Source organism: Carassius auratus, chromosome 34 (genome assembly GCF_003368295.1).
Source record: "Carassius auratus strain Wakin chromosome 34, ASM336829v1, whole genome shotgun sequence".
Lineage (NCBI taxonomy): Eukaryota > Metazoa > Chordata > Actinopteri > Cypriniformes > Cyprinidae > Carassius > Carassius auratus.
Window position 1 is genome coordinate 1,005,736 of NC_039276.1, and position 27,281 is coordinate 1,033,016.

Consider the following 27,281-nt stretch of genomic DNA (forward strand, 5'->3'; position numbering starts at 1 on the left):
ATCAAGTCAGAAGGATTAATTTTGAAACTAATATTTGCATTAATGCATTAGTTTACACATTTTGCATATTTGTGTATTATGAAACTTGTCAGTTATAAGTTTTCAAATATGTTTGATCTGCTTTCAAAGTAATATTGCATAAAATACACTGCTTTTTAAAAGTTTGAGCTCGGTAAGAGTTTTTGGGGGGCTCACCTAGGATGCATTTATTTAATAAAAAATACAGTAAATTGTTAAATATTATTACAATTTAAAATATCTATTTTAATATACAGTAAACTGTAATTTATTTCTGTGATGCTCCGCTGTATTTTCAGCATCATTCCTCCAGTCTTCAGTGTCACATGATCTTTAGAAATCAGAATAATATGATGATTTACTGTTTAGAAACATTTCTGATTATTATCAATGTTGAACACAGTTGTGCAGATCAATATTTTTGTGGAAACTGTGATGTATTTTATTTTTCAGGGTTCACAGATGAACAGCAATTTATTTGAAATAGAAACCTTTTATAAAATTATACATTTCTTAACGGTTACTTCTGTTCAGTTGAATGCATCTTTGATAAATAATAAAATTTGCTTGCCACCATAACATTTTAATACACCATCTATACTGTATGCAGAGTATTTCTGCTGATATGGAGCATCAGAAGTGATCCTGTGTGTAAATACCTTAATGGAGGTATTGCTGTCGAACCTAAAGGACTTTGTTTGTCCGTTTTCCAGATACACCTTCAAGACGTTTGGCATAAAGAGCAGAGAGTTATCCTTCACCGTCTCCTGCGGATGAAAACACCCCGTCATGTTTCTAATATCTCCTGAATAATCACATCTAAAGTGGCTTTCATCTGTTCACTGATCGCTCAGTGATTCACATCGCTGTGATGATGTCAGCACAAAACACATGCGGCTGCATATTTATAATCATTAACCTCTTGTTGTGCCACTAATTAAGACGTACAGTATGAATGAACACTGATTTATGTAACGTCTATCTTCATAATCTTTCATCACAATGCAAAAATTTGCTTTAGAGCTAAATCACTTTCCGGCTGACGACATCAATCCTCTTGTTCTAATCACAGGACTTCATTCTGGTGCATAACGTCCACTTTTCACAATCCAATCAATCTCAAGATGATTAAAATCAAAATCCTAAAGTGCTTCTCACTGAATTTCCAGTTTTCACTCAGAAATGTTAGATTATGCAAGTAAAATTGGTTCTGAAAGACAGTTTAGATCTTTATACTTTAAATAAATCCTTTGCAGCTGTAAATACTGTGATATATGACATGCTTTTTAAGCAAAACGTGAAATTTTTGACTTACAGGCATCTGTCCGTTAATAATGACTTCTTCAGCAAAGCGCACTTTGACCGGATTGGATTTCAACTTGGCCTTTTTAGCTGCACTGATGAAGGCGGATTTGGGCGACTGGATGGGAATAACAGAGGAACAAAAGCAGTAAAAATTACTGAAATATCAATGCTATCAAGTCATTATCTTCTGCCTAAGAGCTGAGCCAGAAAATAATAAGCAGATCCAGATCGAATCCACAGCAGGGTTATTATCGACAACTAAAACTAAAAGCATAAAAAATATATTTTTGCTCCATGCAAAAGGGTACGTTAGCTGAAATATAGTATTTAAAAACCTTAACCGAAACAAAAAGGAGAAATAGTGCCTTGGAAACTAACTGAACTAAGCTGAAGTAATTTAAACTAATAAATACAAATGAATAATACAATATCAGCATTAAAAATAACTAATAAAAATGACAAAGCACAACAAAATTTAACAAAAATGGTGCCTTAACAACTAGCTGAAATAAAATAAGTATTACAATTATTAAAACTAATAAATAACATTGAATATTAAAACTACATATATATATATATATATATATATATATAGTATACCACTGAATAACAACTAAAATAAGAGTGATCTGCAGGCTTCTAGATTAGTGTTGTCTGTGGACTTCTGAAGAATTTAACCACAGTGTTATTGGTTAATAACCGCATCTTCAAATTAGCAAAAGTGCTGACAAACTTACATGCAAAACATAGTCAGTATGTTGACTTACAGGGTACGGCTGCACCACGGTCAGGACGATGGACTCCTTACAACTTCTGCACAAAATAATGAAAGATGACGATAAGAGAGTGAAATTCTCGAGATTTAATCAAGGTTACTTTGGGAAACCCTGATCTAATACAATGATATCTGACTCTCTTTGGGACCACAGTCTGTGCTCTTATTGCAGAAAGAAACTGCTGTTCTGTCAGCTGAATAACACGGTAGTAGATGAAGAATGAAAGTAGCAGGTTGATTGAGTTCAGTACCTGACCAGGTCAATGACTCGTTCCCGTGGAGCCGAACTCACGGCCTCCTCATTTATCATCACTATCTCGTCTCCTGGGATCAGCTTCCCTTCTGAAGGCCCTCCTGCACAATCATCACAAACACACATCACATTTGTGTTTATTTTATACTCATTTTTCTAAAAGATGGAATTCTCACAAAAGGCATCATGATAACGCACTTTGTTTTTGGCAATAAAAAAATGTATTTGGCACATAAAGTTACAAATGTTCTTTCAAAGTTTCTATTCATCAAAGTATCCTGAAAAATAAAATGCATCACATTTTCCACTAAAATATGAAGCAGCACATTGTTACTAATCAGAAATGTTTCTTTTGCAGTTAATCAGCATATTAAAATGATTTCTGAAGATCACGTGACTTTGAAGTGACTATTAAACCTGTGTGTGACTCAGGATAGCAGGAATAAATCACATTCACAAGTAAAACATCTGATTGAAATTGTAATAATATTTCAAATTTTCCACTGTATGTTTGATCAAATTAATTCAGCTTTGGTGAGCAGAAGAGACCAATGTTGCATGAAATGACTCAAATGTATGAGTAAATGTAGAAGAACTAGTTTAATCTCGGTCTGCTGGGATACCTGGAGTAACTGATCGAACCACCACTGGTTTCTCGCTGCCTGCAACGAAGCCGAAGCCGAGCACCGGGTCACGTCTCATTTCAATCTTTCGTGGTGCAGGAGGGACAAACTTATCCACATCAGCTCGCACTTCCTCCAAAGAACTGGACTGCGAGAGATGACTGAAAGACAGAGATAAATATCAAATTAGTACAATGTTAGCATGAACTCAAAACTGACTTGACTTTTTTTAACCCTGTAAAGCCTGACATACAAAATAACATTCAGAAAAGTCACATTTTTTTAATTATATATATATATATATATATATATATATATATATATATATATATATATATATATATATATATATATATATATATATATATATAAAGCTTGCATATGTCTTTTTTTGTATCGTTATTTGATCCACAACATACAGTAAATTTAAATGGGAAATCATTTGAACTAATGGCAGTAAATTATGGAGTGCCACAAGGATCTGTCTTAGGCCCTCTACTATTTTCAATACATATATTATTGCATATATTAAGCTTGCATATGTCTTTTTTGTATCGTTATTTGATCCACACCATACAGTAAATTTAAATGGGAAATCATCTGAATTAATGGAAGTAAATTATGGAGTGCCACAAGGATCTGTCTTAGGCCCTCTGCTATTTTCAATAAATATGTTGCCCTTTGGTATTATTATCAGAAAATATGGGATTAGTTTCCATTTTTATGTTGACAATACTCAGCTATATATTTCAACCATAAAAACCATAAGGCTTTTTGGCTCAAATAATCTGATATAGTGAGAATATGGAGAGGGGAAAACAGCTCAAATTTATTCAGATACTCAAACAGAGCAAAAATATGCAATTCGGTGCAGATGCTGATATTTCTATGGACATAAAGTGATGAAATCACACTTGTTTCCTCTGGTGTCCAGATTGCATAACTCTGACTGACCTCTTTCATAACAGTAACATCTGAGACATGAGGTTTACATTTTCACATAGTGGATCTGAATGCAATAAAGACTGTGGAAATGATCGGCCTCCGCGGGAACATCGATGCTGTGGTTGTCACAGTTCTCAAGGCTCCCGGGAACTGTAATTTAGTGGGAGGAGAACAATGACTTTCTAGTACAAAAGGTTGATGGGAGAAAGTGCTACAAGTGAAGGAACTACTGCAAATGTGGATGACCCAGTTACACACTGTAATCATTTAAAAGTGTTGGCTGGTACAGTTGAGACACCTCACACTTCAACACGCCACGTCATCTGAGAAGAAAAAAACTGGATGCAAAGGTACAGGTTTCATTCCAGAAATGGGGAGATGCCTTTAAAACTCCCTGTCTGAACGCTCTCATATTTGTGAGTACAGCTGAATGATATATGAAATAAAATTGATTGTGAACAAGTTCGTTATATTTTATTGTCATTGAATGGGTCTAAAACAGCGGAAATGTTTATAATGTTAACAGTAAAAATCATTTTATAATCAAACTGAATGATTTTTTTATTTTATTTCATAGCATGTTACTAGTGATGCAGTATATTTCTTATTTTACCTTATTTCTAACTTTATAATTTAGCAATATTATTACAGTAAAATTTGAAAGTCATACTGAATGCGTTAAGAACAGTGTTAATGTGTGTAATATTAACAGTACAATTTATATTTTGGTCATACAGAATATATATATATATATATATATATATTTTTTAAATCATTCTACATTTGATTTATTATTATTATTATTATTATTATTATTATTATTATTTTACAAATATACCTATTGAAGTCATCCGGTGGAAAAACATGAAAAAAACGGTGAAAAAACGGTGAAAAAAACATTCCTGTATTTTGTCATATCACAAAACATTTAGCAGAAAAACAAAATACTGTAATATCAGTTTTCCCCTACTCCTGAGTTATGAGATACATTAATTCACTAATTAATTAATTCATTCATTCATTCATTCAGTATTTAATTTAGCCTTTAATTCATGTTTGAATGATGTCAGGAGGATATTAAGGTTTGCCAAAGATTACGGCAGAGGCAAACACAGTTAATGTATGCACGTTCTGTGTATTGTTTATGGATAATAGCAATAATGCTTGTCTGGAAACAAGATGCACTGGTTTATGAGATGCAGACTTGAGCAAAACTACATTTCTGAGCATCTTCTGCAGGTGCATGTGAAGTAAAACACACAAAGCATGATTCACACACCTAATGTATATCTTTACCTCTTACCATTCTTACATAACTTAAGTGCTAATAAAGCTTCCCGTCATGGTCTGTCTCTGAACAAAATACATCCGTTGGTCTTTATGTGGAGCTCAGTGTCCTACTATCTTTATTTTATCACTCAGCATAAGATTTTATTGTGAATTTAATGGCATTATGTTTCTGCATGCCACTCAGGTAACCGGCAAATGGACTTTACATCACATCTTCTCGCATTTCACTAATCTAATCAGTGCTAGTTGCCCAGCTATTGCTCACTCTTTATATCATCTAGCATTTGTTGGTCTGTGAAGCGTGAGCTGCACGTCGTTAGCTAATTGAAGCCGTGGGCTGGAGGAGGCGGGGATGAAGCGCCATCATTCTCGACACATGTTCCAGCGCACCGCGAAGGGCTACAATTAATCTTTCAAGCCACGCAAGAGCGCGAGAGGCTGTGAGCGCACTGCATGAGATGATACTAAGAGCAGTTACACACAGGTTTAGCAACAAATCTGTAAAAGGGCCATTAGCTCACGAATGAGTCTTTGTTTAATAAATCTGGAAGCTGTAACACCAGCCCAACGAATGGATGTATTTGTGAAATGCAGTGGGCGGTGTGACCAAAATCTTTTATCACTACATGTTTTTACTCAAAAGTCAAGCAAGTCTTTGTAAAACAGCCAATATACACATCTATGATTTTCAGCTGAATTCTGTTTTATTTTATTTTGGTTTGCTTTGTCACATTAAGACAAGACACTTTAGGTGAGATTTATATTATTAAAAATTTTAAGAAATATATATCACTTTGCCTACTGGATTAATCACAAGTTTTTTTACATGTTTTGTTTAAATATGCAAATTTGCAGGTAACTAAAAATGAAGACAATTAAAAAAAACATTTTTATTGCTTGAAATAAAACATGCATTATTTTTTATTTATTTAAGCACATTTTTAAAGCAACACCTCATTTTCATATAATTTAAATAGCTAACTAAAAAAAAAATATATGTAATTTAATATGCAGTTATTTGCATATATTTCTATAAGATAAATCTGAACATTGGATAAAGCCATGTTCTAATAAAAATTGCTGACTTTGAGATAAAAGTTTTTACAAGGTACATTTTTTTTTAAATCACTCCATAAATTAAAAAAAAAAATATTGTCAACAACTAAAAGAAAAAAAAAACATTTTCATGAAATTTTGAATGATATTTAAACAAACTCCTCAGTAAAAAACGTCAGAATAAAGATAGAAATAAAACTGTAAATTATAGTTTTTGGCTTATGTAAGCAGGCTTTAAAGATACTTATTGTATTTGAAATCTACAGGTGCAAATAGATAAAGTGCAATAAACACTTAAATGTGCATTATCTATGTTTTCCGTCCTATAGTAAAAAAAAAAAAAAAGACGCCATGTTATAGAAGCAAAACTTCTTCAAATTGTCCAGTGCATGAAAAAAACAACAAAAAAACAAACAAACAATGGTTTTACCTTAGAGTTCCTTGCCTTAAACAAAATATTGACTATGTTGGGACTCAACCCGCTCTGCATTATTCACATTACTCTCTGTTTGTTCATCTGTCTCAGATGTAAGTGAAAGTAAGCAGTGCAAATTCACATTTCTACCATTGCAAAGTAAATATTTTAACACCATCTGACCATAATGAAAAAGAACACACTGTAAATCTCTCTGGATAAATGCATCCTCCAAATGCATGAATATTAAACGCATTCATGCAGCAATGACCAAATTATCCAGGTTAATGCTGGATGATCGCAGTGAGGCGAGAGCTGAGATAAAAATATGAATGGGATTTGTGCCATCACTCAGAGGAGCATGAACACGGCAAGCCCTGAAAAACATATGGGATGCAGGAAATGCGGCGCCTTCTCTTTAGCCACGACCAGCTGCTTTAGATGGCCGGCGTCCCAAAATCTTGAGCGCTGAGGACACTGATGACCAATGTAATGTGTGCAAACGGGTCCTGCCTTTAAAAGAGTATTTCATATTATTCAATTCATCAACAAGTGACTGAATAACTGCGTTGATATTTTATAATAAAACTAAGGGAGAGTACGAGCCAAAAGTTTGGAATAATAAGGATTATTTCTTTTTATTACATTTTTTTCTGCTCGCTAAAGCTGCATTTATTTGATCAAAAATACAGTAAAAAGAGAAATATTATTCCAATTTGAAACAACTCTTTTCCATGTGAATCTGTGTTAAAGTGTAATTTATTTCTGTGATGCTCCGCTGTATTTTCAGCATCATTCCTCCAGTCTTCAGTGTCACATGATCTTCAGAAATCAGAATAATATGATGATTTACTGCTCAATTATCATTTGTGCACAATTATTAATAATGGTTCTTATTATAATTAATGTTAAAAAATATTTTTGCTGATTAATAGTTTCATATATATATATATATATATATATATATATATATATATATATATATATATATATATATATATATATATATATATATATATATATATATATATATATATATTGCAAACTTTCATCTAGTAGTGTACTGAATTAAAACTTCAATAAAATAAAATAATACAGAAATAGTGCACACTTAATGAAAAAAGATAATAGAAAAAGTCATCTGACCTGTGTTTGTGCAGTATCTCAGGTCAATGTTAAATGAACACAGAAGCAATGCAAACTGTGGCACTGAAAAAAAAAGGTGCTTATTTGCAAATTACAAAGAAAATTTAGAAGATTGCACTAAAAATATAAATGTTGTCATGCAATATCTTAACCTTTAAGATGTTTTGTTCAACATTCAACTGAGAGCTAAAACTAAAACCTAAGCTAAAACGTAAAATGCAATAGAACTATATCCATGCAAATAAGTTCTGGTGTATGTCAGATGTTAGATGTCTTGTTGTTTCCAGCAGTCTGACGGTGTGAATAGAGCACAAATGATCTGTGATGATGATTATTATTATGGTGATTTCACTGACTGCCGTTTTATCTGATGCAGCGATGATTCACCCCATTATTCAGTCTTCTTCAACTGCCTCATCTGAAACATTCACAAGACAAAAGACACAAATCACAAGTCCTGCGCAAGAAGCGAACGACATTCGAACAAAAGAGCACATCATGACTAAATGCCAAACCAAACATGCAAAACCAAACATGCTCAATCTGAATGTTGCTGCTGCTAACAGACTATTTTATTAACCGGCATTTCTCCCAGATAACCGGCAGAGAGCAAATCTGATCAGACACGAGAGGTTTTAGAATTGCGTTAGGTGAATTATTCGGGTCAAAAGCTCCAGCTTAATGCGTCTGGTTAATGGAGTCTCTGTGAAGGTGGACATTACTGCTTCTCATCTTACCTGAGCAATCAAATTAACCAGGTGAGGTGACGGTGAGATACTCTTACAGCTCTTCGAGCCGTCTATCGCCTACATAACCAGCACCTTAACTCAAATAAAAGCTCATCTGAAACGCTCTACATAAGCAGCGATCGTGAAACCCGATGCATAATTGATTTCAATGCAGTTACTGTTAGTTAGAGTCAAGTTACTTTACTTAAAGCCTTTATACATAATGCAGTATAAAAGTATTTTAATGCATTAGCGCTGTAAGATATCATGAATAATTGTAAACACAGTTATAATATCTATTCATTGTTACTCTTTTAGAAAGTGTAATGTATTAAAACACACAGCGAACAACTGATTTGCAAATTGGTTACAATTCTGAAAAGATGCATTACAATGTACATTATGAATACTTTTATAATGCATTATACATGAGTGTTACACAAAACTCTCTAAAGTAAAAATGACTAAAAGCATCTAAAAAGTTCATGCAATATACCAGAGGTGCCTAAACATTTAAATACAAAGGGCAAAAAATATAAATCAATATCAAACTTGTTTTATATGATAGTCGATAATTGATTTAAATAATTGAAAAAAATTAAATAATTACAAAAATATTTAAATACAATTTACTTTCATGTTTTTTTTTTTTTTACATTTAACATTTGTTAGTGTTTTTGTTGTGCGTTTTTGTAAAAAAAAAAAAAATAATAAAAAAAAATAAAATATATATATATATATATATATATATATATATATATATAATAAACAGAAATATAAAAATATATATTTTATTTTTTTTCTTTTCATTTTTTCATTGCAATAAGGCAATTGATTGATAATAATGGGTTAAAGTAAATACTGCATTACATCCAAATATATTATATTAAAATAAATTTCATTTAAAACAATTTAAATACATTTGAAAAAAAATTTAATTGTGTTTTAAATTAAATGTATTTATATTGTTTTTAAAATCTAAATGCAAACATAAAACCAAAAACAAGTAAATAAAATACAACAAAAATATAAATGTGCTTCAATGTCATGCTTTTTCATAGTTTTCCTCTCCTGTTGTAATATGGCATGGTGGATACAAATTATTTTTTTTAAATGTTTATTTTTTAAATTAAATTAACTTATATCATTTGTTCACATTTCAATAAATATTTACATTTAAAAGCACACCTTATTTATTTTCTTTTTCTTCTTTTCATATTTCCCCCTTCTCTTGAAACATGGCATGCTGAACCAAGCCAAAGGTCATCACAGGTCATCTCTGGCCTGCAGCCGCTGGTTTTGGCTTCTCTATACACCTTTCTGAGTACTTTGTGTTGATGCATTTAATCGCTGCCAACAAACACAGCCTACAAGGTTTTGGAGTGAAGCCCGCGTGTCTCTTATGTAAACTGTGGTGTGTTCATTTAAAAAGGACTGTAGTGTTAAATGATAGCAGAAACCCAACGCACAGCCATTTCATTTCCATTTTCGACTCTAACACCTCGAACAGGGTTTGAAAAATGTCCTACTTAACAAAGATTCCAGAATACGGAAGCGCTCTAATTTCTCTCTAATTATAAATGGTCCGCTACACTGATAGAGAAGGATTGCAAGATTTAAAGCAGGCGCTGATCCAGCTGGCCCAGATCTGATCCCTCTAGTTACAAAACACATGAAACAAGGGCCAGAATCAGCAGATAATCTCAGTATAAAGGAAATTAGATTCGGACAAGCACAAATTATATCTGTGAATTACATCTGTGAAGAAAAGAATGGACTTGTTTTGTGCAATTAACTATTTCAGTATGCAAAAACAAAACTGTGTCCAGTTTGCTTAAATAATGAAAATAATTTGGTGAAGGGTTAAATTTTCACTTAGAAATTGCTAGTGATTTCGCCATGATTGCAAAGAAATTGCAAATAACATTGGATTAAATGTGAAATTTTGAGTTGGAAAGACCAATCAATTTCCATCAATAAACACATATCATACAAAGAGAGCATTCGGATGAGAATAGAAATAAAATTAAAATTAAGTCAAATAAAAATAAAGAACACACGTGCACATAAAACACAACACACTTAACAAACACTGGCAGTAAACTCACATTTACTGTAGAATATTCAAAGAAGCTGAAGACTGTTTCCCAGTCCGGGTGGAATCCTAACCAAGAAAGTTCCAAATCCCACGTTGCAAGTATCTTTAAAGGTTTATAAATTATAGATTACTGAAACCTCCGCTCTAGAATCTTTGACAGGATCAATCCAGCTAAACATTGGGTGGTCACTCAAAACAGAATTCCATGGCACGCCACAAGCTTTCCTGGCAGAACGCAACCTCAGGTACAAGAACAAAGAAAAGCCAGGTAGGTTGTATTCTGCTTGGATATCCTGGAATGTGTGCAAACCAGTCCTGTCAAAAATATTGGAAAAAGTAGAAACCCCTTCAGACAATCACAAAGGGTAAACAAAAGGTTGTTGATCAGATAGAAAGTGAGCATTGTTTCATAGAGAGATTGCTGAGAGAGTTTATTTGAATGGCCTACTGCTTTTCAGCACTGTACCATGCAGATAAAGTGGATGAGATGACATTACCAAATTTATGGTGCGAGTTGCGACATCCTAAACCTGTGAAGGGTAGATCTTGAAGATTATGGGGATGTACAATAGCTGATTCTATGCTTCTCCATGATATTTTACTGTCTTTGTCCGTCCATGTCCTTACAGCTCTAATCTAGAATGCCTAGTAATAGATCTGAAAATTAGGCAGGGCAAGATCACCTTCTAATTTTGTGCGCTGCAAAACAGAAAAACGTATTCTGGGTTGAGTTTAACTCTTTAAAATATTTGGGAGGTGGTGTGAATGGGATCATAAAGAACAAGAAGTTCAGGCGTGGTAGAAAATCCATTTTGACTGTACTGATTCTGGCTTGCATTGAGATTTGAAGATAAGTCCATCTTTGAAGATCAAGTTTTATTTCCTGGCTGAGTTCACCAAAATTTACTTGGATGATTCTTGATTCTTGGATGATTCTTTTTTGATTCCTAGGTATGTGAATTATTTAGTAAACACAATATTGTTAGGCAGGGGAAATGTGTTGAGAGATATTGTTAAGGGCCATTAAGGAGGATTTATCCCAATTTATCATGTATCCAGACATGCTGCTAAAGTGATGGAATAACTTTAAGACATTAGGTATAGAGTTTTTCAAGTCTGAAAGTTATGGAATAATATAATCTGGATACAACGATATATAATGCTGAGAACCAAATAAAGTAATTGGTGCAATAACTTGGCTTTGCCTGAGAGCTTGGGCTAAGCGTTCCAATGAAAGTGCAAAAAGAAGTGGTGATAGGGGACAGCCTTGACGACAACCCCTCTGTAATGGAAAGGGTAGAGACTGATAAGTGCCTGTTGAAATAGAGGCTGTTGGGTTACTATAAAGAGTTTGAATGGCATATTTAAATTTGGGACCGAAACCAAAATGATCCAGTACTGTCCATAGTAAGTCCCACTGAAGTCTGTCAAAAGCTTTGAGCGCGTAAAGGGAAAGAACTGCGCAAGTGTTAGTATATGTGTGAGAATGTTCGATGATGTGCAATAAACATCGCATATTGTCCTTTAGCAAGCCGCCCTCTAAGAAATCCAGTTCGTTCAAAATGAAACAAAATATCCATGAGGGGCTCAATCCGAGAAACCAAGACTTTTGCCACAATTTTGACATCACTGTTAATTAGAAATATTGGACGGTAACTAGAACAGTTCAATGGGTCTTTATTTTTCTTTTGTAACAAAATGATAAGTGCTATGTTCTGGTCCCTATGAAGTGTACCATGATAGTATAAGGGATTTCCCTTTTTTAAGAGATTTGGCCGCACTTTGAAGTTCCTCCATTACACATTAGAGGTTCTTCTACAAGATTTCTGTCCTCTTCTGGTAATTTAGGCAGGTTCAAGATCTCTAAAAAGGTTTTGCATGCATGTCTGTCAAGAGCCACCTCTGAAGAATACATTGTAGAATAAAATACTTTAGATTTAAATTAGTTCTGTGAATGATAAACTCGGCTTTGGACATTGACAGGCTATCGTATTCTTTTGTCAACAGTAAAACATTCTGAGCAGCCTCTTCTGAAAAAGACTGGGTCTGCTGATACTCCAAAGACTTTATTTCTCGTTCAAGATGATCAAAGCAATTTAAGTAAAAGCCAATGCAGTTCCCTCGCAGACAGCATTTAGTAACTTCCCATAACACCTGAGGGTTTGAGCAATGATCCGTATTAATTTCCAAAAATTCTGTAAGCCCAGATTTGAGTTGATCCATAAATGTAGTATCATACAGCAGTGATTCATTAAAGCGCCATCTACGGGGTTTAGCATGAGCTGTAGCAGGTGTGATATTATAGATAATGGGAGAGTGATCTGAAATCAAAATAGGCAATATAACAATATTGGATATATACTGAAGCAAAGGGGCACTAACCAGGATATAATCAATTCTTGAAAATGATTTGTGTCTGGGAGAATAGAACATATTGCCCTTCATGTGGGGATTGTGTATGCGCCATGGGCCAATTAGATTTAATTCTGTAATTAACCTATTTAGAGGATGTGGACATTGCAATGGACGGGTTAGACTGAACTGTCTGTCTCTCTGTTTGTCCGTCCGTCCATCTGTCCATCTGTCTGTCTGTCTGTCTGTCTCTGTGTCCGTCTGTCCGTCTGTCTGTCTGTCTGTCTGTCTGTCTGTCTCTCTGTCTGTCTCTGTGTCCGTCCGTCAGTCTGTCTCTATGTCCGTCTGTCTGTCTGTCTGTCTCTCTGTCTCTGTGTCCATCTGTCTGTCTGTATGTCTGTCTGTCTGTCCGTCTGTCCGTCCGTCCGTCCGTCCGTCCGTCCGTCCGTCTGTCTGTCTCTGTGTCCGTCCGTCTGTCTGTCTGTCTGTCTGTCCGTCTGTCTGTCCATCCGTCTGTCTCTATGTCCGTCTGTCTGTCTGTCTGTCTCTCTGTCTCTGTGTCCATCTGTCTGTCTGTCTGTCTGTCTGTCTGTCTGTCTGTCCGTCCGTCCGTCCGTCCGTCCGTCCGTCTGTCTGTCTGTCTCTCTGTCTGTCTCTGTGTCCGTCCGTCTGTCTGTCTGTCTGTCTGTCTGTCTGTCTGTCTGTCTGTCTGTCTGTCCGTCTGTCTGTCCATCCGTCTGTCTCTATGTCCGTCTGTCTGTCTGTCTGTCTGTCTCTCTGTCTCTGTGTCCATCTGTCTGTCTGTATGTCTGTCTGTCTGTCCGTCCGTCCGTCCGTCCGTCTGTCTGTCTGTCTGTCTCTCTGTCTGTCTCTGTGTCCGTCCGTCTGTCTGTCTGTCTGTCTGTCTGTCTGTCCGTCTGTCTGTCCATCCGTCTGTCTCTATGTCCGTCTGTCTGTCTGTCTGTCTCTCTGTCTCTGTGTCCATCTGTCTGTCTGTATGTCTGTCTGTCTGTCTGTCTGTCCGTCCGTCTGTCTGTCTGTCTGTCTCTGTGTCCATCTGTCTGTCTGTCTCTCTCTGTCTGTCTGTCTGTCCGTCTGTCTCTGTCCATCCATCTGTCTCTCCATCCCTCCTTCTGTCTGTCAGACTCACAGAGACACACTGCAGATCATTCAGCGCTCAGTGCTGCCAGTGCCATTCACAGCTCAGACGACAACACTCTTCAGAACTCACTCGTCTCATTCACCGCCAATCACAGATCAAGCCTCTGAAAGCCCCGGGCACAAACACTTGTGCTGAACAGCACATTATTATTATTATTATTATTTGAAGATGTTGCTTCTATTTTAAGACTAAGAGCCGGCAGGCAAAGAGCTATTCGACTGAGAGAAACGAACCATGTTGCTTTGAACAGCAACACAGCATCATATTTAGAAGAGGAAACCTGGGCTTTCCTGAAGGGTCGTCCACTTTATTCAGACTAAAGTCACTTGCATGCTCAACATATCATAGCTATGATGTGTAGGAATATTCTCATTAAGCTGGCCCACAAACATGTCTGATCATCTGTGTTTTATCATTTTTATTAAGTTTTACTTGATAACTAAAACTGAAATACAAATTAATAAAAATTATAGACATTTAAAAAAAAGACAGAAATGCAACAAAATTACACTAAAACATGAACTAAAATGAAAACAGAAAATGAAAAAAAATCTCAATGATACTAAAATAGCACTTGTAGGCTTAATACGATTGTTTATCATATACCTCTTTCATAATATTTTTTTTATACTGAAGCCCTAAAGAGTACACTTAAACTATTCTTAAAATGTCTAAACAAGACTGCATTAAATCATCAAAAACTATTTTAGCATCTATCATGTATCATCAAATATGGACTAAATAATAAAATGTAAAAAAAAAAAAAAAAAAAAAAAAAAAATATATATATATATATATATATATATACCAGACATGAGTATATATATATGACATGAGCATATTGATTTGCTGTATAAAAAATGCTAAACAGCACTGCATTGGTTATTATAGTAAGCAATACAGAACTAGTATTAATTTGCAGCAGGCATTACATAGGCACTGAATACATTAATCAAATGTTGTGCAACTAAACTGTCACATACTGTACAGCCACACTAGTGCCCTTAATAGTGTGCCACACTAAGATTTTCAGCGTTCAATGTTTCCTGGAAGCATCACATGCCGCAGTGAGCAAACACAAACCTGGCATATATCCGATGAATATTTAAAAAAACTTCTTAAATGCTTTGAGTAAAGATCAAGACAAGACTTCCATAAAGACGTGAAAGCATGAATTATTACACACCCGAGTATGAAGCTGCATCTCAGCCAAGGAAGAACACAGACCCACGGGAAGCTCCTGCTCACAATATCCCACATCCGAGTGCCCAATTGTGCATGTTCCCAACACTGTGTTCGATTCTTACATAAGTCGCCTGGTCACAGACCCTCATGTGTGACAAACCCCGCCCTCTGTTGACAAGGTGGCTAATTAGGAATCAACAAAAATAAGCAGCTTTCACAGCATGAACAGCTGCATGAGGACCAGAGGAACATGTAATGTGTACCGAGTGTTCATACAGAACCCAACGCTAATGTCCAAAATAATCATATAGAATATACGATAATATAGTATGGATACATGTTTTTAATACATATTATAGATAATGATTAACCTCAGGAAGCTCCAGTCACTATAAAATATAAACAAAGCATTTAAATTGTATAAAATATTGTTTTACTACTTAAATCTCAACATTAAAATTACAGCATTGCCTATTGTTAACTTAAACTACATCGGAAATAAAATTAAACAAATATTAGATGAAACTTAAATGAAAACTAAAAATGTTACCTTTGCAACTAAGATAAAAAAAAAAAAAACGTAAAATTACTAATAATTCCAAAAAAATAAAAATAAAGATGTATAGAAAAATAATAAAAACACAATAATAAAAATCACAAAGCACGTAAAATTATTAAACCTTAAAACCAACATTTTAAAAATAAAAAATGTAAAAATAAAAGCATTATAATAATACAAAAATAACTCTGACATTAATTTTAACTTAACATTATTTAATAAATTAGCTAATATAAACTAACAATGCAAAATATATTACAGAAAATAGTTAATGTTTGTTAATAAAAATACAATTGGCATGCTATATCACTATAAAAAAGAACTAAGGTTAATAAATATTGCATTTAGTAATTTTGTAATTATTAAATATTGAAGTAGTTAATTGTAAGTTGATCTTATCAAATAAGTTATAATCATAAAATATTACCGAAAAATTATAATAATAATAATAATAAACCAAATATAAACTTTAAATAAAAACAATTATAATGTAAAAAGTTCACATTATATGCAGGAGTATCAACCCTCTTCTACTGACCAAAGAAATTTAATAAAAATAAATAAAAGTTACATATAAACAATGATGATGTAAAAATTACACAATATATACTACACGTGGAGTATCAACCCTGTACTACTGACCAAATAATACAAATATACAGTATACAAATAAATAATAATATTAATTAATTAGTTTGAAATTATACTACTGCTATTAATAATAATAAAGTTTTGTTTGTTAAATGTTTTGTATGTCTTTCAGTAGAGAAAGATGCAATTAAAACACTGGCCTACACAATGGATTAAAAGACGTCTATCTAGTGCATGAGAACACAGACCAGCAAGATCAATACTTGAATCCAAAACAAGTATTTTAGAAACATATGTAATAAGGTCATGTTCCCATAGACAGAAAAGAGCCCAAGCGAGTGCTTCTCAGTCCAAACGAAGCAGCTGTGGACTCACGTGTTGCTCTCAGTCTCTTCAGATCTCACGTCAGCAAAGCAGAAAGAAAACAGCAGCATTAGTATCTTTTACCGGCTCGTCACTTCAGAAGCCTGACGTGTGTATCCGCATGCAAATACACTGCGTGTAGCTTCCCATCGAGTCTTAAGCAGATCAAAGCCACCGTCGCTCTCAAACCGTGTGCAGTGCGGCGAGGAGGACAGAATCAGTATTCGGGACGCAGTGGATGGAGGGAACGTGGTAGGTTACTGCATCGGGAGGAAGGCTGAATGCAAACACACTTACTTGACGTAGCAGTCGCGGGCCTCTCTAGACAACGACATCTCCCAGCCATTGGAGGGTCCCTGTGCGGACGGCCAACTCCCGGCGGCCGGCGGCGGACAGCTGGAAGACTTGGTCCTGTGACTGCATGAAAAACACAAGACGACACGGTCAGGAGTCAGAAACCGTGTTTGGACTGTGCTTCATACAGCACGGCCGTCTCGAAGTAGCTTTACAGTAATTAACGGGAAAATAACAGTGAGAATGTGGAAACGTTATTCAATTATCAAATGATATTCACAATAGTTGCCATTATTCAATTCAGCTGAAAAACTTTCAGTGTTGCAAAATTTTATCAATTATGAAAAATTCAGTCCAGTTTTAAAGTTTTAAAGTTCAGTTCAATAAATGTCAATGTCGCAAAATTCAATCAATCGTGAAACAAATTCACAATAATGTGATCATTCAGCTCATTTTTTATTCAGTTCCATTCAGTTTCTGCAAAGTTCATCAATTATTAAACAAATTCAATTCGAAGCAGCTCTACAGCAGCTAAAAATTAAGCTTAATATTGATTCAATTTAGTTCAACAAGTGTTGATGTTGCAAAATTTAATCAATTGTGAAACTGATTCACAAGTGTTATAATCCAGATCAGTTCAAAAGGTGATTCAGTTCAATAACAGTGTCAATGTTGCAAAATTCAACTATGAAACGAATAGCATCATTCTTCGGCTCAATTCAGTTCAATAACTGTAAACTATGAAACAAATTCAATTAAGTTTTAAAGCAACTCTAAAGAGAATGTCATTATGAAGCAAAATTCAGATTCGGTTCAGTTCAGTAATGGTGTCAATGTGAAAAAAAAATTCACAATATTGTCATTATTCAGCTCAGTTCAGTTCAATAACAATGTTGATGTCGCAAAATTCAATTATGAAACAAATTCAATTCAGATTCAAAGCAGCTCTACTGAAAATGTCATCATTCAGCTTAATTCAGTTCAAAAGCTGATTCATTTCAGTTGAAAATTCACAATATCAACATTATTCAGCTCAATTCAGTTCAATAACATTGTTGATGTCGCAAAATTCAATTATGAAACAAATTCAATTCAGTTTTAAAGCAGCTCTACAGAAAAGGTCATTATTCCGCTTAATTCAGATTCAGTTCAGTCCAATAATGGTGTCAATGTGAAACTAATTCACAATATCTTCATTATTCAGATCAGTTCAGTTCAATAACAGCATTGATGTCACAAAATTCAATTATGAAACAAATTCAATTCAGATTCAAAGCTCTACTGAAGACAAGTATCATTATTCAGCTTCATTCAGTTCAAAAGTTAATTCAATTCATTCCAATACAAGTGTCAATGATGCAGAATTCAGCAATTATGATATTAATTTACAGTATTGTTATTCAACTCGATTCAGTTCCATGTTGACTAAATTTAGTTCAATAACAGTGTTAATGTGGCAAAAAGTAATCAAATATGAAACAAATACATAACAGCATTATTATTCATCTTAATGAATTCCATTAAAAAAATTATTCAATTCAGTTCAAGAAATAGTGTGAATGTTGCAAAAATTTAATTCAGTTTCAGGACTTAAAAAGGGAAAAGTCATTATTGAGCTCAAGTTGGTTTTAGTTCAATGTTGATTAAATTCAGTTCAGTAACTGTGTAATGTTCATCTGTTATGAAACAAGTTCAATTTAGACTGTACAGCAGCTTTAAAAAAGACAATGTGTCATTATTCAGATCAATTCTGTTCAATAACCTTTAACCCCAAAGTGATTCATCATAATGTGAAACAGGAATTTATTATTTTTATTTACACATGAACTCAATGTTTTCAGTGTCCTTTGAAAATGAATTAAGACAGCCATAAATATTTGTAACAAATAACAATTATTAAAAACTATTTATTTTACACTGAAATATTAGTAATATAACAGTAATATTTCATGTTTTATTTAGTAGTAGTTTAATAATAAAATTATTATATAGCTTGTTATTTTTGATAATATACAGCATTTATATATTATAAATCATAAACTTTGCATTTAAAAAAATGCTAACTATATCTATATAAACTATATATTATTGCTGAACCTATTTACTTTTTAATACTGAATGTGAACTATAATAGCATGGAGTTATTAGCCGTAGACTGTGACCGTCTTTCTCCTCTCTAAAGAAGCAGAATATCAATCGATAACAGCCTGGACTTCATTTGTAACAGTGATTTTTTTATGCTAATTATGTAATGCAATCATGCAATCCTCAAGATTGTCATGCTTCAGTCTTGTACGCTAAGAGCCGTGAGATTTCACTAAAGCTGAACTGCCGGCAGATTCCTCAGAAAGCCTGATATCCGGTGGGCTGATGATCAAAGCAGTGTCATATATCAGATCAGGGAACGCACACATGACTCTGTATCAGTGTGAAGCTCAAGGGAGAAGTGTACACTAAAGAGCAGCAAAGATTATTACAGGATCCAAACACAGAAATATAGACGATGATCCACTGAAGCTAAGATGCTCCTTACAATAAAAGCACTGGCCAGATGTTTTAAGCCTTTTAAAATTCAATAAAATACAATAATGCTGATACAATTTAAGTTTTAGTTTTTATTATTTATCAATGTAATGTATTAATATATACTATAGGGATGGGCATTTTTTTTCCGAAATGAGGTTTAAAGGATTAGTTCACTTCCAGACTAAACATTTCCTGGTAATTTACTCACCAAGATGTTCATGTCTTTCTTTCTTCAGTCATAAATGCATTTAGGTTTTTGAGGAAAACAGTCCAGGATTTTTATCTGTATGATGGACTTCAATGGGGACCAATGTGTTGAAGATCCAAACTGAAGTTTCAATGCGGCTTCAAAGTAAATTGAGTAAATTTTCAGAATTTTGTATTTATTTATTGTGGAAGTGAACTAATCTTTTAAGTAGAAAGATATTATTAAAAAAAAAAACCATATGTAAACCATTTCTGAACAAGCTTGTGATTAGGCATTATACACAACAATCTTCTGCAACGTTACATTATATCTCAAGGTTTTATTTAGTTGAAAACGTATATAATAATAATAATAATAATAATAATAATTTTATTATTTATATATATATATATATATATATACACACACACACACACACACACACACTTATAAAGAACAAAAACATTAAAGCTCAAGCAGAGCAAACAGAAAAAAATAAAGCAGACTGTGCCAATCACAGTACAGCATATAAATTGAGGACTCTATGTTTATCATGTTTATGTTGTCTCGAGATCATTTTGTAAGATCATTTAGTAAGAGTTTTCATTCAAGTAATTTCAAACATTCTGTGATCATCTACAATCAACTTGTTAATTCGCTCCACAGTGCCACCCGGTGCATCTAGAGACTTTGTGCTTGAATCTATCATGGATTCCCTGCATGCAGCTCAATTTTCTCAGTGAGGTTATATCAAACAGACCTACTTCTCAAAGAAAGAAAGAAAGAAACCTGAAAGTATTTTTTTTTTCAATCGATTTCATATAATGATATCAGACAAAAATGGATGCAGGATGCAGACAGGAATATGATCTTAAATGAGCTGCATCTGTCAGAGAAGAAACCAAGTAACTGAATTACAGTCATGAAGTCAAAGGCTTTAAACGCCATCAAAGACGTCTTCCTCAACTGATGCATGCATTCAAGAGGAAGATCTTCCGGTCGTCTGAACCTCCTCACAGGATGAACGACAAAATGCACTTTTCTGACTCACAACCAGGTTCTCTGCATTTATTATTAAAACACTTCTCCTGCAAGAAGCAGCTGTACTGTGATTGTGTGCACTAGTTATGCAAAAAAGCACAGGAAAAAAAAAATATATATATTATATATATATATATATATATATATATATATATATATTAATAAAACATTTTATAAAATACATATTTAACTTAAAATATATATTTTATTACAATTAAAAAATTTATTTAATAATTTATATATATATATATATATATATATATATATATATATATATATATATATATATATATTGCATTAAACATATGCAATATATTTTAATACAATTGATTTAAAATAAATAATTATAAATATCATAAAATAAAATAATATATTGATGTTTATGATTCGTTGTAGATTATAGAAGGCATTTCCTCTAACAGAAATCATCTAATTTTGCACAGATCTTCATTTGAAAGATTTGCCTGTGGCTACATCTCATTTATGCACAATATTATTCTGAAAGTGAATTTCTGCAGCAAAAGCACAAGAGACAGATAAATGTGGACTGGATTTAAACATAAAAAAGATTATGAAGCTGAGAACATGAAAGCTGAAAGCATTTTCATCAATTAAGCCAAAAATCTTACCATTTTATCTTTTAACTCTTTCCCCGGCAGCAATTTTTTTTCATTCTTTTTTCATTTTTAAAGTTGCCAAATTAAAAAAAAAAAAAAAATAATAAAATAAAAAAACTGTCTAGCTTCATGCATTCTTTAATCAACACCTAAAACTGGGTAAATTTCATGAAAAGCAACATTTTTTAACAAAAATCTAAGAAAATAGCATCTCTGTCAAAGTCTACATCTGGATCATATTTAATTTTTATCGTGATTGATTATCGTGTTTGTATGCGATTAAAGGAGAATACAATTATGCAGTTATGCAATGCAAGTAACCCTAAGCCAAACCCTAACCTTATAATAAGTACATAATTAATATTACTCAATACTTCAATGCATATATACACTGTAAGGACGACACCTTAAAAGAAAGTGTAACCGAACTATCCCTTTAAATGTTTAGAAAGCACTTTTAATCATATCAGTGGATTTCATGCAATACTTTAGCTTCATGCAAATCCTCTGTAGACGTGATGAAGCAGAAGGAAGCACAGATAATAAAACACAAGTCTTCTGAAGCTACAGACACTGAGATAAAGTCATCAGTGTGCTCTCTTCAGAAATGTCTCAGAAAGCAAACAAAGCAATCAACTCACGAAGCCAAACGCCAAGTCTTCAGCACAGAATGATGCAGTGTCCAAACGCTCGTCCATTTTCATTAACCTGCTTCTCTTCAACTCTGTTTCACGACGGGGATTTCTGGAGTAACCGAACCGGACAGAGAAACACAAGCCACTCAGAGAGCCATCAATAAATGATAACCGCGCTGTAGCCAAGAGCCATCGCACACTAGTGAGGGAACACAGCTGCAGAATTCATGAAGTGCACTTAGGGTTCGGACGGCGTGGATTATTCATGTTTAAAGTCAGTCTACTGTACTCAAGACTGAAACCTTATGAGGAGCAAACCACACTGTGATTGAAAATCGTTCAAACACCAGCATCACAGGACGGGATGCTTTTCGTTATTTGTGAAAGTGACAAAATAAGCAATGACGAAATAGTAGAAAGAGTAAAAGAGGAAGATATGATGGATATTTTACAGAGACTTCAAACACATCAATTACTGCATGCATCTAATTAGCATCAGTGTTATTGTGTTCAACTATAACTAAAACCATAAAAAGTGTTACTTAAAATAAATAAAAACATAATAAATAAATACAGTTCTAATAATTAGACATATACATATATATACGATTACGAAACACCCTCATTTATACAAGAATCAATGAGTGAATTTAATTATTTATTTTCATTCATTTATTTTAATATTATTTAATATTAATTATTTGCTACAGGTCAAACGTTTCTGGAGGAAGTCTCTTCAATTATTTGATCAAAAATACAATAAAAACATTAAAATTGTGAAATATTACAATTAAATAGGACATATTTCTATTGTAATATATCTTATTCGTATTTTTGTGGAAACTGAACCACTACCACTCAAAATGAGGGGTAAGTAAGATTTAAATACTACTACTACTACTACTACTAATAATAATAATAAATTAATGTTTTTATTTCTCAAGGGCACATTACATGATAATAATCAGAAGTGTTTCTTGAGCAGTAAATCATCATATTATTCTGATTTCTGAAGATCATGTGACACTGAAGACTGGAGGAATGATGCTGAAAATACAGCGGAGCATCACAGAAATAAATTACACTTTAACATAGATTCACACAGAAAACAGATGGTTTACATTAGAATAATATTTCACAATTTTTCAGTATTTTTAAACAAATAAATGCAGCCTTGGTGAGCAGAAGAGACTTCTTTTAAAAACATACTTTTACCTTTCAGGCTGTCACATAATGCAGAACATGACAAGAATTAGTGAAATAGCATTTTTGTTCCAAAATCCCCTCAAATGTGCGCTGTGCTCATTTTCAGACAGATATTGATTTTCAGCAGACGGTGGTAATGACTAGAGGCTGGTCTGGTTGATATAATGCCAATATATACTCTTACACAATATAATTATAGCATACACTGACATGATTTTCTTTTCCCACAATATTTACTCAAAAAGCCTTGAAGACTCTCTTTGTCAACATTGTAAAACGGTTTCCTCCTGGACCATTAATGTTTAATATTTCGCTGTAATTACTTCATCTTTTTGTCTGGTCACTGAAGAAGGATTCCAGCACATGAAGCTGACCGACCGCTCATGTGTGCACAGCATCAATAATTCAGTCCAGCGCAGGAACTCCTCATGTTCCTCCAGTCAGGTCTCCATTCCAGCTGCGCTTCAGAGGTCCCACCCTTCTTCATCAGAACACACACACACACACACACACACACTCACACACTCACACACACATAAACACACGCACACACGCACACACACACACACACACACTCACACACACACACACACACACACACACACACACACACTCACACACACACATTTGAGTCAGATCGCGACTTAAGAGCGGGTTCGTGAATCATTTGAGTCCAGTGGCGGCTCTAGACAAATTTTACTAGGGGGGCCAAGGAGAATGATTGACAGCCGCAGAGGAGGGAAAACAAGGTTTCCGTAAACTTTAATTTAATGATGTAAATAGTCTTCTGTCCATAACATTAAGCTATGGAATTGCTTCAGATGACCAAGTCACCCAAACTGATGTGAAAAAAACGGGAGGTGCCGAAATAGCGCGCACCTCGTCCATTTACAGCAGGATGCATGGTAAAACTCTCTCCAATATTATACACTCACATTATAATGCTTGGTCTGTAGATAAAAAGGCTGTGGATTTGCATAAAATGACTTTTATTTTGTGTATTTGTATTTTATGTTTTTTGCTGTTTTTAAAAGACTCGCTTGTTCCTGTTAGATCACACACGTTTCAAAAGTCGTAAACTTTTAAAATCACTTTGTGAGCTCAGTTTTGAAGCGTTTCATATTATCATGGTTTTGCGCACTGAAAGATTATTAAAAGCTTATTATATTTTTAGCCTGCACAATACATTTAAAATAAGCATAATTTAATTGTATATTATTTCTGTGTAGTGTAAGCATTATAAATATATACACTTCAGAATTTTTCTCATTCATATATAAATATTAAATTGTGAAATGTTTGATTACCTGATTGAATTTTATAAGAGTACTAATAGCAATTTGTTTTTATTAACATGTTTAGATTGTGTAAAATTACTGTGTAGATTGTGTAAATTGCTGTGTGAATTACTTTTTGTATTTATTTGCATTACATTTAAATAAAATATGTTGCCATTTTTAATGTGCCCCTCTGGTTAAACACCGGCCCCTCCCTGGCCCCCCTAGTAAAATTTGCCTAGAGCCGCCACTAAATGATTCAAATGATTCACGAACCCGCTCTGAAGTCGCGATCCGACTCAAATGATTCGCGAACCCGCTCTGAAGTCGCGATCCGACTCAAATGATTCGCGAACCGGCTCTGAAGTCGCGATCCGACTCAAATGATTCGCGAACCCGCTCTGAAGTCCCGATCCGACTCAAATGATTCGCGAACCCGCTCTGAAGTCGCGATTTGACTCAAATGATTCGCGAATCCGCTCTGAAGTAGCGATCTGACTCAAATGATTCAAATGATTCGTAAACCCGCTCTGAAATCGCGATCTGACTCAAATGATTCGAGAACCCCCTCTGAAATCGCGATCTGACTCAAATGATTCGAGAATCCGCTCTGAAGTAGCGATCTGATTCAAATGATTCGCGAACCCCCTCTGAAATCGCGATCTGACTCAAATGATTCGAGAATCCGCTCTGAAGTAGCGATCTGACTCAAATGATTCAAATGATTCGTAAACACGCTCTGAGGTCGCGATCTGAATCAAATGATTTGCGAACCCGCTCTGAAGTCGGGATGTGGTATAGTTTCCACATACTTCTCTAAGTCCAATTTGAATGAAGAAAAAATAGTTTTATAGCCAGTAAACTTTTGTTTATAGCTAAATGTGAAATTTAGCTAACAGGAAACATAAATTAATTATGTAATATTGTCCAGTATTCTCTTTTGAATGGTCAAACAATCCAAATGAAAACAAAAAGAGAAGCATTGCAAGGAGCATTGCCAAAATGAATGAAGACTTCTTCAGAAGAATGACAAAAACAGCAACTCACATCAATGTCTAACTTTAGTTGGGTAACATTTGTGAATTAACTTAAATGTTATTTATTTTGTTGGTAAGCAGATATCTATGAGGCAAGGTCTATACTTTCACCCAAGGTTTATTCTCCACAATACTATTCCAATAACGTATTATGTAAGGAACTGGTATTATCTCTCTCTGAAAGAGAGCTCTAATTTCATAGTTATTTTTTTCTTGATCTGCAGAAAAGCAAACATTTCCGATCATTGTGTCAGTTTAATTCAGAGTGTAAGTACATGGCCATGTTCTTACAATACCTTGTTTGGTTCACATTTCTCTACTGTAACATAAATAACATAAATTCTGTGGATTATAGCACATTTTAAAATGCCTCAACAAAAAAACTAGTCCACTCAAAAAAATATTTAAAAAAACCAGTCTCACAAACTGGCACTTACAGAACAGACGGTTTTGTTGAATATAATGACAGTAATTCAGCCGTCGAGTCGCTCAAAACCTGATATCAGTAAAACCAGCACTTTCATTCCTTCTACCTTGATCTAACGTATTTAGCAAGCCAATGCAAAGCCGAGGCAGATTATAACAGATCATCAAGCAGAGAGATGATGGAAAATCACATCCTCCCTCTCAGAGGAGTCCAGAGACGAGAGATACATGAGAACAGATGATGTGCTGCACGGGGAAAACATTCAGTCCTGCCTCTGTTAACGTCTCAAGAACACTTCACAGTCGTGTCAGGAGACTCGAGACTACACTCAAGAGCTAATGACTCGCAGCCGTCAGGGACACATCACTGAAACATGGATTACAAGAGCTGCGATGCATGCAATACAAATATACTGTGAGCAATAAAACTGTAAACACTCAGTCCTGCACTGCTGAGCACAGGAACAAAACAAATAAAAATAATAAAAATAATAAATAGTCTTTTTTTTTTTAAATTCAAAAGTCTATTTTTTTTTCTTTTTGTAATTATATGATCAGATATCCTTCTCAATTATTCAAATTGAATTAAACCATTTAAACAAAATCCAGAAGAAAAAAAACTATGAAAATTAAATTTATTTTATAATGAATTTTTTTTATTAACTTTATGAATTAAATTCAGACAACCTTTGTATTTATTGGGGGGGGGGCAACAGATTTTATATGTATATATAAAATATATATAAAAAATTTATTTTCTTTCTCTACCGCTTCCATAAACTATTTTCTTTATGTAATTAATAAAAAATAGAAAATATTACTATTCATGCTTTTGTAGGGTATTCTTTTTGATCCATCCATCACCTATTTATTCCACTGCACTTGTCACAATGCATTCTGGGATTTATTTATTTATTTATTTATTTATCTTCATAAAGGGCACATGTGATGCTGCCTCTTATTTTTTTTTATTTTTTTGGCAAAATGTTATATAATTATGCTGCCTACTATTTGGAGCAGCCTTCGTGTCTGGAGCAAGTCCATGATGCACACTATGTTTGGCAGAGCGAGAAGTCGAAAACGAACACTTTAAGACTATCGATAAAGCCTCGTATCACGTGATATCTGTATTTCTCTCTTCTACCACACTACAGTAGAAACACTGGAGAAA

General features: G+C 33.9%; 1 protein-coding gene across 5 annotated transcripts in view; it reads right to left on the reverse strand.

Annotated features, from left to right (window-relative positions):
* Positions 1-27,281, reverse strand: part of LOC113052897 (FERM and PDZ domain-containing protein 4) — a 52,546-nt gene that overhangs the window by 14,005 nt on the left and 11,260 nt on the right. For 2 of the 5 annotated variants that reach the window (XM_026217362.1, XM_026217364.1), the window contains exons 2-7: positions 17,162-17,281; positions 2,975-3,135; positions 2,350-2,452; positions 2,061-2,136; positions 1,334-1,438; positions 678-785 (exon numbers count right to left, since the gene is read on the reverse strand). In XM_026217362.1, coding sequence (XP_026073147.1) covers positions 678-785; positions 1,334-1,438; positions 2,061-2,136; positions 2,350-2,452; positions 2,975-3,135; positions 17,162-17,281 — 673 coding nt within the window. Of the gene's footprint in view, positions 1-677; positions 786-1,333; positions 1,439-2,060; positions 2,137-2,349; positions 2,453-2,974; positions 3,136-15,352; positions 15,714-17,161; positions 17,282-22,170; positions 22,548-27,281 lie in introns of those variants that run through there. The other 3 variants (XM_026217366.1, XM_026217363.1, XM_026217365.1) reach the window with 3 other exon arrangements.